This window comes from Eulemur rufifrons, chromosome 15 (genome assembly GCF_041146395.1).
Source record: "Eulemur rufifrons isolate Redbay chromosome 15, OSU_ERuf_1, whole genome shotgun sequence".
NCBI lineage: Eukaryota > Metazoa > Chordata > Mammalia > Primates > Lemuridae > Eulemur > Eulemur rufifrons.
Genome location: NC_090997.1, coordinates 62,024,246 through 62,043,721, shown reverse-complemented (window position 1 = coordinate 62,043,721; position 19,476 = coordinate 62,024,246). Strand labels below are relative to the sequence as shown.

General features: G+C 37.0%; 1 protein-coding gene across 2 annotated transcripts in view; it reads right to left on the bottom strand.

Moving 5' to 3' along the window:
- Nucleotides 1-19,476, bottom strand: part of AFG1L (AFG1 like ATPase) — a 166,922-nt gene that overhangs the window by 105,227 nt on the left and 42,219 nt on the right. For both annotated transcript variants that reach the window (XM_069488366.1, XM_069488367.1), the window contains exons 3-6: nucleotides 18,140-18,191; nucleotides 12,323-12,424; nucleotides 11,269-11,399; nucleotides 1,478-1,577 (exon numbers count right to left, since the gene is read on the bottom strand). In XM_069488366.1, the coding sequence (XP_069344467.1) occupies nucleotides 1,478-1,577; nucleotides 11,269-11,399; nucleotides 12,323-12,424; nucleotides 18,140-18,191 (385 nt within the window). The remainder of the gene's footprint in view (nucleotides 1-1,477; nucleotides 1,578-11,268; nucleotides 11,400-12,322; nucleotides 12,425-18,139; nucleotides 18,192-19,476) is intronic.

Sequence of the window (19,476 nt, the reverse complement as noted above, 5' to 3'; positions counted from 1 at the left end):
GACTTTGCCTACAAAATATATACAGAATCTGCCCACTTCTCGCCACTTCACTGCTGTATCATCACCTCTCAGGATTGTTGCAGTACTCTCCTAAAGGGTTTCCTTACTTCCAACCTTGAAACTGCATCCCCACAGTCTATTCTCAATACTGTGGCCAGAGAGATCTTTTTAAAACATGCATTTGCTCAACATTCATTCTAAGACTATTTACTGAGATCCATCTATGTACAAAGCACCGTTAGAGGTGCTTGGGATATATCTCAGATCAGAAGAAATAAAAATGATTGCCTTCAGGAAGCTTTTGAATCCTCAAAGGGGACAGACAACAAACCATAAGTACCATAAATAAGTAAATTATAAAGTGGGTCCATAAGTGCTACAGGAAAAATATACAGCAGCGTAAGGAGAAGCTACTAGTATCAGGCAAAAAGGAATGTGTTGTAGATTCAAATAGGGAGACAAGTCTAGGCTTCACTGGCAAAGTAACTTTTGGGCAGACTTAAAGAAGGTAAGCACATAGGCATGCAGAACGGAAGAGTATTCGAGGCCGAAAGATATTAACATCAAATCTCTCATAAAATATTATTTTTGGTTCCTTAAACCTTTAACTGACCACATGGTGGGCTGAAAGATACAAGCTTTTACACTTATTTTCATCTAAATATTACTCGTATTTTAATTTTTAAATACTTTCCTAATAAACCACAAGTGCTTTTTCAGAAACGGTAATTTAAGTGAAGTATTAGAAACTACTCATACAAGTGAGCTTTAAATCTTTTCCTAAAATTTAATTAGGAGTTTCATCTTTAACTTCATTGAATTAATTAATTAATTTATTTATTTTGTTTGTTTTTTTTTTTTTTTTTTGAAATAGAGTCTCGCTCTGTTGCCCAGGCTAGAGTGCAGCGGCATCATGATAGCTCACTGCAACATCAAACTCCTGGGCTCAAGTGATCCTCCTGTCTCAGCCTCCAGAGTAGCTGGGACTACAGTGTGCACCACCACACCCAGCTAATATTTTTTTTCTATTTTTTGTAGAGACAGGATCTCTCTCTTGCTCAGGCTGGTCTTGAACTCCTGAGTACAAGTGATCCTCCCACCTCGGCCTCCCAGAGTGCTAGGATTACAGGTGTGAGCCACTGTGCCCAGCCTGAAATTTCTTTTATGGCCCATAAAAAGAAGTTAGAAAGACCTCCATTTTTTTATATGCACCTATGACATATGTAATATTCAGGAGAAAAGAAAAAACAGCAAGTGCACCAAATGTGAGAATCAACTGGATTTAGCATGCTAAGAACATAAACACTTTTCAAATACAAATACCAACTGATTTTTCAGACTAAGTCAGTTACAAACTTAATGATAAGCAAAGTCATCAGATTTATTAACACAATAAAATTAGTACAAAATGATGGATTTTTAAAAGCCTGTCAGTTTCCACCTAATTGGGTGAGACTAGCACAATGTTTGTTTTTACCTTCTGGTGGCCTGTTGGATGTTGCCACAACGACGACCCCGTTTTTGAACAGATTTTCAAAAAGCTGTTTCAGAATCATGGCATCAGCAATGTCAGTGACCTATTGACAACAGCACATTTGTTTTATTTTAATTTCACTTCTGCTCTAACAAATTTGCTAATGAATCATCTTTTTTTAAGATGGAAGTAAATTCGAAGAGAAAAATTCTAATTATCATCATGAAGAAAAGAGAAGATAATTAAAAGCATGAAACACTGTATAGCAGTCTTTTAAACTTGACTTTTTTTTTTTTGCAAGCCTATCATTTCTACACAAATTATCAAATAATTCTATGTTAACGTCTTTTATAGAACTACAGGTGGAAAGCATAGATAATTGTCCCAAACATTTAGGAAGTCTAATTAATTAGAACTAACATGACCAACTCCCTCCTCCTATTCCTACCCACTCCTCCCACCCCAAAAAAAAGAAAGAGAAAAAAAAAGAAATAATGATAAAATACACAGGCTGTTCGAGATTTCTAATACCTTTCTGGCAAAGGTTCCTGGAAAGGTGACTTTAAATGGTCATGGGCCTTTAGAAATAAGGACAAGTAGCCAGTGAGACATAATCAGCTGCTGTTGAAAATAGAACGATATGACATAGATACTATTGTGCAATTGTTGCACAAAACAATTCAACAGATGGCCCATCACAAAAATAAGCAATTTCATTGTTCTTTTTAAGTGCCTTCTATTACTGTCCATGAATAATCAAAAGGCACTGCAGTCACTTCCAGCACAGCCAGCCTCTGCTAACCTTCGCAAACACAAATATTCCTTCCACAAAAAAAAACAAAAAAAAAAAACTTTCAAGCATGGTTAATACAATGCTTTAAAAAATAACTTCTCACAATACTAGAAATGCATAATGCACATAAAACTATTCCATCTAAGTTAGGTTACAGAGAAATATAACTACTGATCTTTTCTAAAATTATTTTATAAATTAACAATTTAAAAATAAGCTTAATGATACCTTTTTTCAAAAAGCTTTTACAATTCACAAAGAAATACAGCAATTAAGGAGGGAAGAAATTTGACTTCAAAAACAAATATATAGTGAAGATTGATATTAATCATTGTAACTTCCCCAAGTATATAACAGGGTTTTAGATACAATGTAAAAATGTTTTGATCTTTCTTAACAGCACATTTCAAATCTCAATAAATTTTGCTTTATATACATTCACAAAATACATCATATTGTTATTTTTAAACCATGCTAGAGGACACAGAAACTAGTGGAATTCTTTCAATTAGATCAAAATACTAAAAGTTACCAACTAAATGGTTATAGCACAACCACCACCTGGGTTGTACAGGTCTAAATTACTTTTCTCTTTATAGCTGATTATCTCACTCAAAAGTTTAATTCTTCTTTCCCACCTGAACAAAGCAAAACACAACCACAAAATGGCGATGTACAGATTTTGGTTGTTATCTCAGGCTATAACTTGAAAATATATTAACTAAAAAAACAACTAAAGATTCCTTAAATTAAAAAGACTCAGGAAATTAAAAATGGAGATTAAAATGAAAAGGAAAGTAGGCTGATATTTAATTTGGAGCTTAGGATCACTGTCACATTTTGCTTCCACAAAAACGCTCACAGAGAAGGTCCTTTTCAAAGGCTTAGACACCAGTGGCATTTCTGATGAGAGGACAGAACAAGCTTGCAAATTTTAATAGCAACTACACTTTTAAATTGGATTCCCAATACACTGACTTTTTAAAAGAAGGATATCAATTAATAGTTGCCCAATTTTAGAGAATAAAAATGGCCATTTGACTATATCACCAAGGTTTTTAAAAAATTCAAAACAGCTTTGTGCCCTAAGGTTTAGAAAAATGAGGGGACCTTTAGCTTACAACACAGTGCAAAGGTTGAAACTGAAAGTTGAAGAAAGCAAACAGTAAAGGCTTGTGGTTGAGTTATAGTTTGTTGTTTTTATATTGCAGAATGTTTTTGCCCTATCAGAGTAAATTAACTTGGAGAAGCTATGACTAATTAATAAAGCAGGAGTCACTTGGTGTAGCCGGGTGCCAACGTATACTCTTTTGATCTTGTCCCCGTACTTGTCCGGCTTTGCCGGGGAATAGTAATTTTACAGTATAAGTGAACAGAAGACAATTGGCCACACATTCTTGGAGAGCGGCTTTTTCAGCACCCAGCATTTCATTACCACCAGGAACAAAAGAGAAGGGTACAGATTACCAATAAGGGTAGTCTGCTAATACAGAGAGTGGAGACATTTCATTAGCATTAAAGAGAAAAGATTTTTTTATAACCTAGAGTTGCTTTCCATTATGACTCACTTAAGTAAAAAAGAAAAAAAAATCTAATGGTTAATTTACATGTGTAAGTGCTTGAGTCTCAGTCATCCACTGATTGGTACAGTGCCATATAATGAGTGACAAACATAAGCATGCATTATCAGTAATTAGTATTAGCACAAAAATAAGCATCTATTTTTTATTAGCAGTTTTTAATAGCCTTCTTGCTTTATAAAAATGGTTAAAACTATTTTTTAAATGATATTGATAGCTTATAGAGGAGAATTTCACATGATATTCTGCTCGTCAGAATTCTCTTTTTTTGGATCATATTAGTAAAACATCTATTCAGTGTCCCTAAAAAGAGACATGAAGAAATACTATTTACTATTTTAAAAAAATCCATTTTCCTCAGTATTCTGATGTCTTCAGAATCATAAACAGCTTAACAAGTAACATAAATATTCAAAGAGGACATAATGAAGGCCCTAAAGAAAACTTTGAAGATAAGCTATTCTCTTATTTCACCAACTATAACACATAAAAGCAACCTATCTAGACCCAATTCCTCAACCCAAAATAAGACTAATGTACCTAATACCTCAGGTAAAGCTGAAATGCCACACTGAGTAAAGATGACCAAGCTAACGAAGAATACATTCTGCAAGTGTAATCTGAACATTACCAAGACATAATCTTAAAAATTCCTTAAATTCAAGAGCACAAAAAAGAAAGAGCATATCCTTGTTTTTAAGCAGCAATAATTCCCATTTATCTCCCTAGTAAAATAAATATTATATTAATTAACACCACTTAAAGGCCAATAATAACTAGCTAAAAATCAAGGCTACTAACACAATTCAATTTTAAAAGTGAACTGGTGATTGTAGACATACTGTTGTTAAGAATAAAGTGCCTAAAAGATTCTTTTATAATAAATCAGCAAGTATTGTACTAGGATTAATTAATAGGCTAAGGACAGTTTTTAGGTTCTATCATTTAAACATCTACCAAAACCCCATCCAGCTCTAGAGCTGTAAATTTAAACACATAATACAAGACTTTGTCTACCAAGGAAAAAGTATAACATAGCTGTTACTAGTAAATAAGAGAATTGATTCTAGATTGAAACTGTTAAGTTACCAGCTGTGTGACCTTGATCAAGTTACTTAAGCTCACTGACTATCAATTTCTTCATCAGAATAATGAAAGCAGTAATAATACCTACCTTGAAGAATTGTTATGAGACATGTAGTAAACTCACAAGAAATGTTAACTATGACTATTCCCTACATATGGTATGTATGCTAGTAAAATTCCATATTATTAATGTATAGGTGTATAGAATATAAGCTGTAGCTGGAGTGATATATAATATTGTACAGTAATTAAGAACATAGGTACATAAAAGAGTACTCAATAAACAGTAGCTAATATTACAGAATATGCATAAGAGATGGAATGTAAACATTCCGATAAATGGGCACCTCAGACCGTTCATAAAAGATGGATTTAACTAGTAAGTAAACAAACACAGGAAAAAATCAACTATGTTATTTCCTAAAGGAAAACAAATTAAAACAAAATATCATTTTTCATCTATTAAATTAGACCAAAAAATTTAGATAATTCAGAATGCTAACAGGAAAAGATGTGGGTAAAATATACCTTGGGTTCTGTAAATGCTGATTTTGCTTGAGAAATGCTTTTATATGTAAAGGGAGTGGGACTTAAGAGTGGAATTACTTCAGTAATTATCATTTGGTACTAGGATTCATTCATTTGTTCACTCATTCATTCTCAGGCACTGTTTAGGAGACTTGAGATATATCAATTAACAAAGATTCATGCCTTCAATTCTACATTCTGTGGAGGAACATAAATAAACAGTAAACATAACAAATAAGTAAATTATGTAATGTGTTAGAAGGTGATATATGTTATGGAAAAAAGGAGGGTGTGGGCATCGTAAGTGTTGGGGGGTCCATGGCAAACTACAATTTTAAATAGGGTGTTAGGATAGCCCTTGTTAAGGAGATAATTGAGCAAAGATCTGAAGACGTGAGGAAGTTACTCTTATGGACATATGGGGGCGCAGTGGGAATGACACAGCAAAGGTTGCTACCTATGTATCGGAAGTATTAACAGAACACCACACCCAAATGGCTCAAGCCTGTGGCCAGAGATAAGAACTTAAAGGCCTCTCTCCTACGACACTGGGTTCCCCACTTTCACTGAAAGGGAACATTCAGGCATTTTGCCCACCATCTTAAAGTGACCCACACCCTTATTAAGATATATATACACTGCTAGTTGCCAGGCTCTCTCCCTCTCTCTGCCTGACTCTTCATTCTGGCCTCACATGACTCAGAGATGGAAGACTGCCCTCATGATTCATTGCTCCTCGCTTGCCCAGCATCTGTAAATAATAAATCTTTGAAATTCTTTTCTTTTCTTTTTTTTTGAGACAGAGTCTCACTCTGTCTCCTCAGGTAGAGTGCAGTGGCGTCGTTAGCTCACTGCAACCTCAAACTCCAGGACTCAAGTGATTCTCCTACCTCAGCCTTCCAAGTAGCTGGAACTGCAGGTGTGCACCACCACGCCTGGCTAATTTTTCTATTTCTACTAGAGATGGGGTCTTGCTCTTGCTCTGGCTGGTCTGGAACTCCTGAGCTCAAGCAATCATCCTGCCTCAGCTTCTCAGAGTGCTAGGATTACAGGCGAGAGCCACCACGGGGGGCCTGAACTTATTTTCTATTGTGTTGGTATATTTGCGCCTTCCATCTGAAGAACCAGGGGCTGCCCTAGGCTGGGTTCCCAGTGCCAGAGTGATGTTCCGGCAGGCATAAACTGGACATGGGTCAGACAAGAGCCACAAGGGCATCTGCCGGTATAAGTAAGTTCCCTGCAAGGGACCCCCTGGTCATGGGGCAAACAACTAGGCAATAGGTCATCAGCCAGGTAAAAGAAGTATCCCGTGAAAAGCACACTGTAAACACCCATGTCCAGCTCCCTTTCATTTCCTGTTAGGGCAGGGTCGTAGCTGCTGTGATAATGAAATCCTAATTTAGCTGGGGGCTCTCAGAACACGAGGAGACTGATCTGTGCAGCAGGTACGCCCAGTGCAAAGGCTTTGCCTGTTTGTTCCAAATTGTGTGGATATTAGGGATCAGAGTTCTGGTACGGTAACATTTTAGTGTACCCTTTTATACCACTGAATTTTAGAGAAGGGGGATAAATAGAGATTTGGACTAATGATAATCCAGTTTTGGGATACTGGAGGAACTTCTCTAAGACCAGTAGGAGACAGTTAGGACACTGAAACAAGGAAATCCAGGCTCTGCTCAAAGATCACCTCTTCCTAGGGAACACACTCTTGTGAATATAAATTCTCACTTTCCTGGCTCTTCTCAGTACTGGATATATGCAGATATTGGCCTTTTCTTGCACACAGTGGTAAGCTCCAAGATTCAAGTTTGGAATTTGTAAAGAAACTAAAAAGATTATTAACATTTTTCATTCTAGGACATTCAGGCCAACCCTGCTCAAAGGAATAAGGCCTCCCATGTTGTCAATTCTTTGTTTGTTTGTTTGTTTGTTTTTTAAGAGGCTGGAGTGCAGTGGCATGATCACAGCTCACTGTAACCTCGAACTCCTGGGCTCAATTGATCCTCCCACCTCAGCCTCCCAAGTAGCTTGAACTACAAGTATACGCCACCATACCTGGCTAGTATTTCTTTTTGTTTTTTGTAGAGATGGGGTCTCATCATGTGGCCTAGGCTGGTCTCGAACTTCTGGCCTCAAGCAATCCTCCCACCTGAGCCTCCCAAAGTGCTGGGATTACAGGTGTGAGCTGCTGTGCCCGGCCCATGTTGTCAACGTTAACATACTAGAATGCTACGCTAAAATTTGGGATCAAACAAAAACAATCAATTTGGTATTCAGTCCTTGTTTTGTCACCTCTGCACATATTTTCTTCAGAGACCTGCTGGGAAACAATTATTTGGTATAACATGCAACTGTGGTTCCCTAATCTATGAAGAAAATGGGATTAGGAATGGTAGGGGACAAAGAGCAAGGCTTAATGTGTAGAAGATAAGGTCAGAGAGGAAGCAGAAGGGTTTGAGCAAGGGAAATGACACTATTTTACATACTGTTATATTTCCCCCTTAGAGTACAAGCCCTTTTAAAAGTTGGGTTTCCTGTTACCTGAAGCCAAAAGCATTCCTAGTAGATACCTCATCTTTGCTCTTCTTGGCTTAAGTTCATCAATTCTTCTTCCATTGGGGGTAACAGATTTTATATGAAGGAAGGTGTCATTGCCTCACAGTACTTCTTACCAATGTTTATGCTATCTTTTACAGGTCATGGGGAAATCTCTCTTGATGAAGAAGATAGGAGCAAAACACAAGCTGAATGGTTTCATTCTCATCAAGACTGTTGGCAAGAAAAAGCACAGGAGATCCAGCTACAAAAAAGAGATTTACTTGAGACTCCAGCATGAGGTCAGGAAGATGGCACCTCATGGGAGCTGGAGCCAGGGATTGGAGGTAGCTCTGGAGAACTCAGCAGCTGTCTAGGAAGCACCCTAGTACTTCTCCCCTTAAAGGGATTCAGTTACTTTCTATGTCTCTTTGTTCCTGTCTCACTATTAAGCAGGAACTTCCCTCTGTGCCATTTAGTTCAAATTCATGAGAGAGAGGATGTGATTGGCCCATTCGCCAGGCCACACCACACAAATCCAAGGTTGCTGACAAGCTCATGGACTAGTTACTCAGAGATCAGATGTCCAGGCATGGGCTATTTAGTTGTGGGACAGACAGGGTCCTATGATATGGAATAAAGCTCTTAAAGGCAAGAGGGATGAATGAGCAAATATATGAATAAACATCAAACCAAGTCTGGATGGAGCAGGTGATAACAGATATCTCCACCACATCTGCTTTCTCTCTGTTTGCAAGAGACGTTTTATAAGGGCCTATCTCCCCTTGATCTCTCTCCTTTTTTTTTTCTTTTTCCTTGTAGCTACAAGCTAGAAACACTTCATCTCTCTTATGATCAATATAATTTTTTGTCAAAACAGGGTCTCGGTATGTTGCACAGGCTAGTCTTGAACTCCTGGCCTCAAGTGATCCTCTTACCTCAGCTTCCCAAAGTGCTAGGATTACAGGCGTGAGCCACTGCGCCCGTCCTCAACATGTAATTTGAAAAGTCCTTTTTGGTAGCCTATGTTTCTTTTGTGAGACTAAGCCCATTTGGACTATCAGTATCCTGATATTTGTTTTCATTTCCTCCTTCCCATTCATATATCAAACTTTTGAAATCTGAACCCAGTAGAGTATGCCCAATACAACCAGACAGGTTTTTGTTAGGACCTCATTATCAAGATGGCATTATGACTCTGGGGAGCCCTAGGCATTTTTATTTTGATGAGCCTCTTCCTAAATTTAAAAAAAAAAATTATGACTATGTTGGTACAAAGATAAGTATAATGCAGAATAGACAGATATAGGCTGGATTCATTATTGATATATTCATTTAATTTTTTTAATATTTTTGTGAGCCCCTAAAAGTGTCACGAGTCCTAGGCACTGTGCCTGCTGTGCCTAATGGGTAAGCTGGCCCTGCTTGCTCGATATCTTCTTCAGGATCCCATGCTTTACACAGCCAGATTTTCAGAGCTTCATAACCTTCCTAGGCTGCCCTTTCAATGGCCTTCATGCCATAAAAACATGCCAATCATTTCTCTGAATATCTTGAAATTTACATGTTTAAAGTTAAGGGTAATGATTTTTACACAATACCTAGGAAATTCTATTGCCTTTAGATTTCTCATCTCTATATGGTGATAATAATAACTGTTTCACAGAATTAAATGAAGCAAGGATGTAAAAACATGTTGTAAAGCATGGATCATTTTACAAAGCCTGGGTATTAATATTCCTTTTTAAAAATGTAATTTTAGTTCCTTAATCAAAAACTTAACTATGCCAATTCAATTTTATTTAGAGATATTTTGGTTAAAAGGCTAGCAATGGAAAAATCAAGAGAAATGGCCCTTATTGATTCATTGCTGACTTTTGTTCTTGACAGCAGCATAACTGTTAACTTGGTGCTATTTTCAGAACAACTAAATGAAGCCCTTCTCGTTTGGCAATACATTGGTGTACTCAGTATGCCCCTTCAGAGGCAGGAGAGCATCTGTTCTTTTCCATAACCCTTTCTTTGGAAGACCTTTGTAGCTCTACAATACAAAGGGTGAACGTCAGGCTGTCTTAATACAACTGAAAAGAGAAAGAAGCAAAGATCCCTCCTCCCCACATGGTTTAACACAACAGCATTCTTGGTGAAAATTCTTCTTTCCCCTCTATCATAAGTCGAGACTGTCGTTAGCTCTATGTATCAGTTGCTAAAGAAGACTCATTATGCATGTTTTGGGATAAAGGCATCCTGACCACATCATCTTCCCACTAATACAGGTTTTAAAACATAGAAGAGTGAGAAATAACTCACTACCAACTTAAATACTTAATTTCAGAGAATCCTAAAACTAGAAGAAACTTTAAAAGTTCAACTAGGCCGGGCGCGGTGGTTCACGCCCCCTAGCACTCTGGGAGGCCGAGATGGGTGGATCGCTCAAGGTCAGGAGTTCGAGACCAGCTTGAGCAAGCGCGAGACCCCGTCTCTACTAAAAATAGAAAGAAATTATCTGGCCAACTAAAATATATACAGAAAATTTATTAGCTGGGCATGGTGGCACATGCCTGGAGTCCCAGCTACTCGGGAGGCTGAGGCAGTAGGATCGCTTAAGCCCAGGAGTTTGAGGTTGCTGTGAGCTAGGCTGACTCCACGGCACTCACTCTAGCCCGGGCAACAAAGCAAGACTCCGTCTCAAAAAAAAAAAAAAAACCAAAAAACAAAAAACAAAAACAAAACACAAAAAAAAAACTTCAACTAAGGCAATTCCCTCCCTTTATCACAGATATGTATGTTGTGAGGTTTAAATGAGATGTATGACTCACTTGCTCTTTATATACACTTTTAAAAATACTCAAACATCTCTAAAGACATTATTTTATAATTATTACATTATCTCTGCAGTATAGGGGAAATGTAGAGTCATCACCAGAATTTAGAGGTGGACAAATTTTTCTTGTAAAGGACTGAATAGTAAATATATTAGGCTTTGTAAGCCACATTGGGTCTCTGTTGTACTTTTTTCTTCTTCTCCTTTCAGCTGCCTTTAAAAATATAAAAACTCTTCTTTTCTTATTAATCATACAAAAGCAGATGAATCAGGTTTGCCCTGTGCAGGTCATGGTTTGCCAACTCCTGAACTAGATAGTAAAATTAAAGTAGTAAGAGATAATGTGTCAAATGAATTCATAAAACAATGATAAAACCATCAGCAAAACTTAAATCTTCACACTTCATTCAATATATCATTCTACATTTACGAAAAATCTGTACTTTACCTGAAATTCATCGAAACACAAGAGATATGCTTCTTCGCTGATTTCTTCAGCTATGGGAGCTATTGGGTCATATGATTTAGCCATTAATCCTGGTTTCCTTTTTGGTAAACTCTGTTTAAGGCGATGTATTCCTTAAATGAATGAAATTGAACACAGACCAAATATTATATTATATATTTTACACAACTATAATATATTTTTAAATCTCTAAATAAAACTTCAGTGTGGCTATAAAAACTAAGTTTAAATTCCATGTATAATGAAATTTGATTATTGAAATTGGTTGTATTTTTTCTACCTTAAAATAAGTTGTTCAAATATTACTATATTCTTATAGTTGTAAGGAACCTTCAAGGTTATTCCATCTCCACTCTTTAATCACTTCAGAGACAAAAGCTACTAGACAGTAACTAGATATGATCCTGGCCAAGTAGTGCATGTTATATCTAGCATATCCAATCACAATGTTCCCTTGTCTCTAGCCTAATACACTAAAGTCAGTCCACTTCATTCATTACGTGTGTACTAAATGCTCCAAGTATTAGAGGAAAAACACAAGGTTCCTGCCCTAGGGAGGTTTCAGTATAGCTGGTAGACAAATCATGCAAAAGTAACATAACAGAACACTAGCAAAGCAATAAAGCTTACATACAAATACAAACGGAATGCCTACATGCTAAGATAACACAGAGTAAAGGACCTAATCAAGAATAACTGCTCGAAACAGATACATTTTTAACATTTTTTATCAACCCTTAGTAGAAACAGAAAATATCTGACCTTCATATAGTAACCTTTGTTCTCAGATTTGGAAGTACTGAATTGTTAAGGACCAACTCTGGACACATTATTAACTGTTTCATTACAGCACAAAACAAATGAAACCAAATAAAATTTTACATCAAGCAAAAATCTAATTTTTAAAAAAGATTATATTGCTCCTAAACTCGACTGAAGAAAAAGAATAAAAAAGATTATATGTTCATTCAATGAAGAAAACTATTTTATAGTGTTTGCTCACCGAAAAATCACTTCTTTCACATCATTCACTTACTTTTGTGCACATCTAGCATGAAACCATGAAAATGAACCCGTTTTTTCCTCTTCACTTCCACATAAGCATAAAACATGTCCATCACCATTGTTTTTCCTGTACCTTAAAAATAAAAAAATACTATTAAATAGTATGTACTGATTGCTGTAATGATTGTTCATTAGTTTTGAGATAATGAAACCACACTCTCCCACTGGAAAGCTGAAGACTATGTTACTTTTTTAGAAAGGGGTGTTTATATGTTAAACTAGCTAAAAATAAAATGTTGATAGTACTCTTTTCTGTTAAAAATCTCATTTTTTAAGGAAATACAACATTTAGTTAACATTACGGAGGCTATTTTCCCCCAGAGAACTATGTTCATACACTGGTAAGATTTACAAGATTATTTATTCTTTAGTCTTCCAAAAGGCTCTAGCATAAATAAAATAACTTAATTAATTAATAAATATGTACTGGGTCATTACTATGCATGAGGAACTGTCTTAGGCACTATGGGAAAATTCAAAAATAATAAATAAGAAAATTAGGAGAAGAACGGTGAAAAATAAGGATTAGTATCTAACATAAATACTGAAAATGAATCATATATACACATTAGAGCTGGAGAATTGCCAATTATAACACTTCCATTTTTTTAAAAGCTGAGAATGCAAGTCTTTCAAAATGAGGCCTACTTGATGAAATTCTGATACAGCCAATCCCTATAATTAAATTATCTAAATTTCAACACTGAAACTTTTCATCACTATAATTGCGTTAGTATAGTAGTTTCCACCCCCGCTTGGTAGCCATGGTTTCAGTTACCTGAGGTTCATGGTCAACCACAGTCCAAAAATATTAAATGGGCCAGGCACGGTGGCTCATGCCTGTAAACCTAGCACTCTGGGAAGCCAAGGCGGAGGATCACTTGAGCTCAGGAGTTCGAGACCAGCCTAAGCAAGAGTGAGACCCTATCTCTACTAAAAATAGAAAAAATTAGCCAGGCATGGTGGTGTGCGTCTGTAGTCCCAGCTATTCAGGAGTCTAAGGCAGAAGGATCACTTGAACCCAGGAGTTTGAGGTTACTGTGAGCTAGGCTGACGCCATAGCACTCTAGCCCAGGCAACAGAGCGAGCCTCTGTCTCAAAAAAAAAAAAAAAAAAGAAGAGGCCATTTAGAATGAAAAATAATTCACTGCAAAAATATTCAGTATGGTATCTCTTGATGGAGTAGCAGCAGATTTTAAATCATTACATTTACCCAGAAAAGTAAATTAATAAATTTAAAATTCTGTTGCATGCAGCATAGTATACTTACAGACCCAGGAAAACGTCATGAACTATCCTACCAAAAATGTGAATAATATGTTATAATATATATTTGAATTTAATCTTTGTGCTAACTCCCTTAAGTGCTTAAAATATAACAAGACCATAATGTAAAAAGTTTCTGTCCCTCAAAGTTTAGCAGTTAGGAAAAAAAAAAGTTTCTGGAGATAAAAGCAAAAGGAAAAAATTCATAAAGGAACAGATTGATAGATTAGGCTACAAGAAATTTAACCTTCTGAATATCAAAATCATCATAAATAAAATTAATATCCTTATTCATTTAATCAATATATTTTTACCAAATGCCTACAACATATGAAGCACTATTCTAGGTGCTTAGAATATGGTGGTAAACAAAACTGACAAAAATCCCTGTCTTTATGATGTTAGCTGTGGGCTTGTGAACAAAAAAATCCCTGCTCTCATGGAACTTGAGAGTTTAACCTTGCATATCTTTAAGATATAAAGAGCTCTTAGGAACTACAATGGATATCTTTGTATTTCCTTTTTCTTTTTTCTTTTTGCCTGTCCTAAATCTCTTCCTTCTGAAAACTGCCCCTTCTCTAGGTAGTGTGATTCTATGAGGGTATCAATCACAGAGTGGGTCCATCAAAATACCCCATCAACCTAGACACCATGGTTGGAGCAGTTGTTAGCATGTGACCCCATTAGGTCAGCATTCTCTACGGGGGATTAATATGGATTCTGAGAATAAAAATAGTTCCTTTTCCTTTTAAGAGAGCAACCTAGAAGACACCAGGAGCCATCTTTCCTATAACATTAAGATTCTGACCAAGAATGAAGCCAACCATAAAGAAAACAGAACTAAAAGATGATGGAGCAGGGGAAGGGATTGGAATGAAACAAGCTGGCATGCAAGTAACCCTTGGCAAAATACAATTCAACATAGTTTAAAGAAGACAACTGAATATAGACCCTCAACAAGTTAATATTCACAATAACCAGTAGACAACCAAAAATAAGAAAAAGCAGGAAATTCAGGAATTCTAAAATCCAAATTTTTTTTTTTTTTTTTTTTGAGGCAAAGTCTCACTCTGATGCCCCAGCTAGAGTGCAGTGGCATCATCACAGCTCACTGCAACCTCAAACTCCTGGGCTCAAGCGATCCTCCTGCCTCTGCCTCCTGAGTAGCTGGAACTACAGGTGTACACCATGGAACCCAGCTAATTTTTCTATTTTTAGTAGAGACGGGGTCTCGCTCTTGCTCAGGCTGGTCTCGAACTCTTGACCTCAAACAACCCTTCTGCCTCAGCCTCCCAGAGTGCTAGGAGTACAGGTGTGAGTTTTGTACCGTGGGACATGTTCAAAAATGTTTCAAAGCCATTGAACCAGTTTGTAAGCTTCGGGTGAGCAAGGGCTGTGTCTGTTTTTTTTTATTCAACATTACATCTCCTTGGGCCGGGCGCGGTGGCTCACGCCTGTAATCCTAGCACTCTGGGAGGCCGAGGCGGGTGGATCGCTCGAGGTCAGGAGTTCAAGACCAGCCTGAGCAAGAGTGAGACCCCGTCTCTACTAAAAAATAGAAAGAAATTATATGGACAACTAAAATATATATATACAAAAAAAAATTAGCCAGGCATGGTGGCGCATGCCTGTAGTCCCAGCTACTCGGGAGGCTGAGGCAGTAGGATCGCTTAAGCCCAAGAGTTTGAGGTTGCTGTGAGCTAGACTGACGCCACGGCACTCACTCTAGCCCAGGCAACAGAGTGAGACTCTGTCTCAAAAAAAAAAAAAACATTACATCTCTAGAAACACCATACTACCTGGCACCAGGCATATGCTCAATAAACTTATCAAATGAATTGAAGAACAGGAGACGAGATGTTGAAAAAAAAGTGAGGAAGAAATCAATACTAAATTTTACCTACTTCACAATTTTGCTTTGGTCTCTACAGAATAATAAATAAAACATTTTATTTTTCTCAAGAGAGGATTCTTACCAGAGGATTAATTTGTAAAACCTAAAACTCCTTAAGTTCTGACATTCAAGCCCATAATTAGGAAGCCAAAAATGACTACTCAAGAGAACCCCCTAGCGGTCCCTTTTCACAGCCGTCTTCCTGTAGAAGAAGATGGAAGTGGTGTCCTCTGTCCCTGCATCCAAGGCCGGCAGAACTATATTTCCCTACTCCTAACCTTAAAACCAGCCTATCTTTCCACTGGTAAAATTAGAGCCCAGTGTCAATGTGAAACAGGTGAGGTTAAATCAGAAGGCAGCAGAAAAATGTATAAACACACAAACAAAATGTACTTTTATTATCTTCTAATGTATCAGAGAAATCATTAGCCCTGCAATTACTGCTGTACCTGCTGCTAAAGAGCTGAAGCCACGCTGTAAAAAAGTCGGCTATATGGTAAGAATGAAGCCACAAAATCCTACTTCCACAGCTTTTGGCTTCTGCATGGGATGTGCTAAACATTTTATTAACGAAAATATTTCACTTCAGGATTGAACCATGATGATAATCCCTCCAATTTACATATCAACTCTGCTGGGGTTCCCTGGATTTAGGGTCCGAGTCAATCATCTCAACACATCTATGAAGAAAGAGATGAAGTGGGTGTGGCAGAGCCCAAACAGTGCGCAGGAATGAGGAGTGGGAAGGGGGTGCTATGAAACTATATATTCTTTCCCATCAAGTCTCCTTAAAATTTAATACCTGTTTTCTAAGTCCAAAAAAAAGGAAAATGGTAATGAATAGGAGCTTATGGTGGCATTTTGAGGCTATTCTCCCAGAGAGCCCCCCAAAATGAGAACTTGATCTTTCTTACCTGTTTTGTAAGTATTCTAAACCGATTACAGCCATCAAAACGTTCATGTCACTTCCCATTTCAGAATTCTTTTCTCTTCCTCTCTCTGTATTACAAAGATTTTTCCAACCAAAGGTTGCCACACACCCGGCCTCTATGAACATCCCATATTATCACATCTTTTCTAATTCTTTCAAGCATTCAGATGAATAACTTGTATTGTACCTCCCTTTAATTAGTTAGAATATAGCTGTATTTTCCAAACTAAAATCCAACAACTTTAATGGGTTTGGGTTTTTTTAAGTCCTTTTGCAGAAGTAGAAGCAGTTATGCTTTATTAACCTTCTCCATTTATAGTTAAGTGGTTAAGATAACAGGAGGAACAAAGACATTGATTTTAGCAATGACTGAATACAAAAGTGAAGGTACTGCAAGTAAGTGTTCTCAGGAGACACAGAATAAGAGCTAACGGGATGAGATCCGCTAGTGGTGTCCAAAGGTGCAGGCACAATAAATTGAACAAGCATCTGGTATAAATTACTTTCTAAATAAGAAGAAAGTAAGTATACATTGGTCTGAAAAATAACAGTCAATGAACTAAGAAAAAGAATAGTTTGAGCTTCTTTAACATATTTTCAAGAACTTAAAGAATTTTAAGGGGCAATCTCTATTGTTCACTTTTTATTAGATTATTTAAATCTATAAATGTAAAACAGATGTTTAAAGGCATTAGTAAACAAATCAGAAAAAGGAGAAAGAGAAAAGAACAGTGTTACCTTTAAAACTCCTCTTCTTTTTTCTTGTCCTAAGAATTTTACTAAGAAAATATCCCCTGCTATCACTCTCTCATAACGAAAATGTGTTATGGCTGTAGGGAAGCCTAAAGTATGTATATTAGTCTAGGTTCAAAACTGATCTCATTACGTGCAAATGTGAGCTTGGACTGTGCCAATAAAATAAATAATTGACAAGCAAGAAGGCAATAAAGCCAAGTGAAGTGGAAGCCACCTTCATGACACCAGTGAATGTGAGTAACCAGGGAGAGTTTTAGGACTAGGAGAAAAAGATTTGTTGGAAGGAAACAGAAATCAGAAAACAGATGATTTCAGCAAGAATGAGGTCAGGGAAGACTTCATGAGCAAGACATTAAATGATTAGGAAAATCTAGAAAGTAAGTGACTGCTCAGAAGGTTTCCAACAAAATGTGAGTCTCTGTGCTCAATGCATAGAACTGGGAGACCAAGGAAATGCTACCACTCATGCATTAAGAATATCTACTATCAACTAAAGTAAAGCTAATAATAACTAAGTTATTAACCTAAGGGCTTAAATTATGAGTAGAAATATTAATGGAAATTAAAAATTTAAAAGAACAGCTTATTTTTCAGAGTATTAAGCTGAGTCAAATAGTACTGAGTAATGAGATCCTAATTTATCTAATAACCTGTCTATAGATTATGTCCTTCCCTGAGATCAACTCACTTTACACATTGGATAATGTTTGCACCCTAACATGGTAACTAATTGTGCCTTGAACTACAGCCACACCCTAGGAGAAGTAAAAGTGAAAGCTGAGACAACTGTCCTCTGTCCTCCTTTCCTCTGCCATACTTTACCTAGCCTCGTCCTATTCCCTGGCTGGCAGTGGACTGAGGATGGGAATGGAAGTTATTCCTGAGCAAAAGCTGGGAAACTTAATGTTTGGCCCACCCAAAACTTATTTTAACACACTTACCAACATCTCCATAAACATACAGGCCCCTTGGAGGTTTGCTCCTTGAAAAAAGCTGAAAATTAAGAACAAATTATAAATCTCTACCATGCAAATAATTTAAACAATCATATACAGAGTGTTCCTAACTGTGCTGCAGACAGGACTAAAAGGGGACATTATACATATGATACATAAAAAGTAAGGAAAAACTTGATGTAAAAGACTGTAAAGCTAGAATATTATGTAGCCCTAAAAAGGGAAGTCTGACATATGCTAAATATAAATGAACCTTGAGGACATTATGGTAGGTGAAATAAGCCGGTCACAAAAATACAAATACTGTATGATTACACTTATATAAGGTACTTAGAGTAGTCAAAAATTATAGAGACAGAATGTAGAAAAACTGGTTGCCAGGGGCTGGGGGCGGGAGGAATGGAGAGTTATTGTTTAATGGGTATAGTGTTTCAGTTTTTCAAGATGAAAAGAGTTCTGGAGATAAATAGTGGTGATGGTTGCACATTATGAACGTATTTAATACCACTGAACTGTACACTTAAAATAAAATAGTTAAGGTGGTAAATCTTAATGTATATTTTACCGCTGTAAAAAATGGGGGAAAATAAAAGGCTGTGAAGCCCCACTTAGGGTTAATGCAGGAGGTGATAAGTGTAGCAGCCCAGAGCAAGGGCTCCAAAGTCACACAACTTGAATTTACATCCCCTCCACCATGTAAACTTACCCTTCGTTCCCAGATGGGCTCCCCAAACAATGACAGCCAGACTCATTCTCAGCAAGTATGAGAATAGAAGAATTTTTCTGGATAGCTGGGCACAGTGGCATATGCCTACGGTACCAGCTACTCAGGAGGCTAAGACAGGAGCATTGCTTGAGCCCAACAGTTTGAGGCCAGCCTGGGCAACATAGCAAGACCCTGACTTAAAAAAAAATTTTTTTTAAAAAGGAATTTTTCTGGAGAAGCTGAATGATTTCTAGAACAAAAACTCAAAAGGCACTTATGTCTGGGCTTCTCCCAAGGAAAGACCTGGATCCCGACCAAATCGCCTTCTGGTAAAGCACACCAGTCAACAAACCTTTTAAGATGGAGCTTTCAATCAACTTGTTAGTACCTGAAAAAACTAAAATGAGTTGGCAGTCAAGAATCAATAGAAATTTGAAAAAAAATTCTAAGGTGAAAGTTGGAGACCAGAGCAAACATACAGAGGGGGAAAAATCAGAGGAAACAGAGGACTATGCAGAGAGCAAAAGGAAACTTCAAAAGTAAAAGTAAAGTCAACATAATTAATATACTGAGAAAAATAAGAGGAGCTATTAAAACTACATAAGCACAGTGGGGA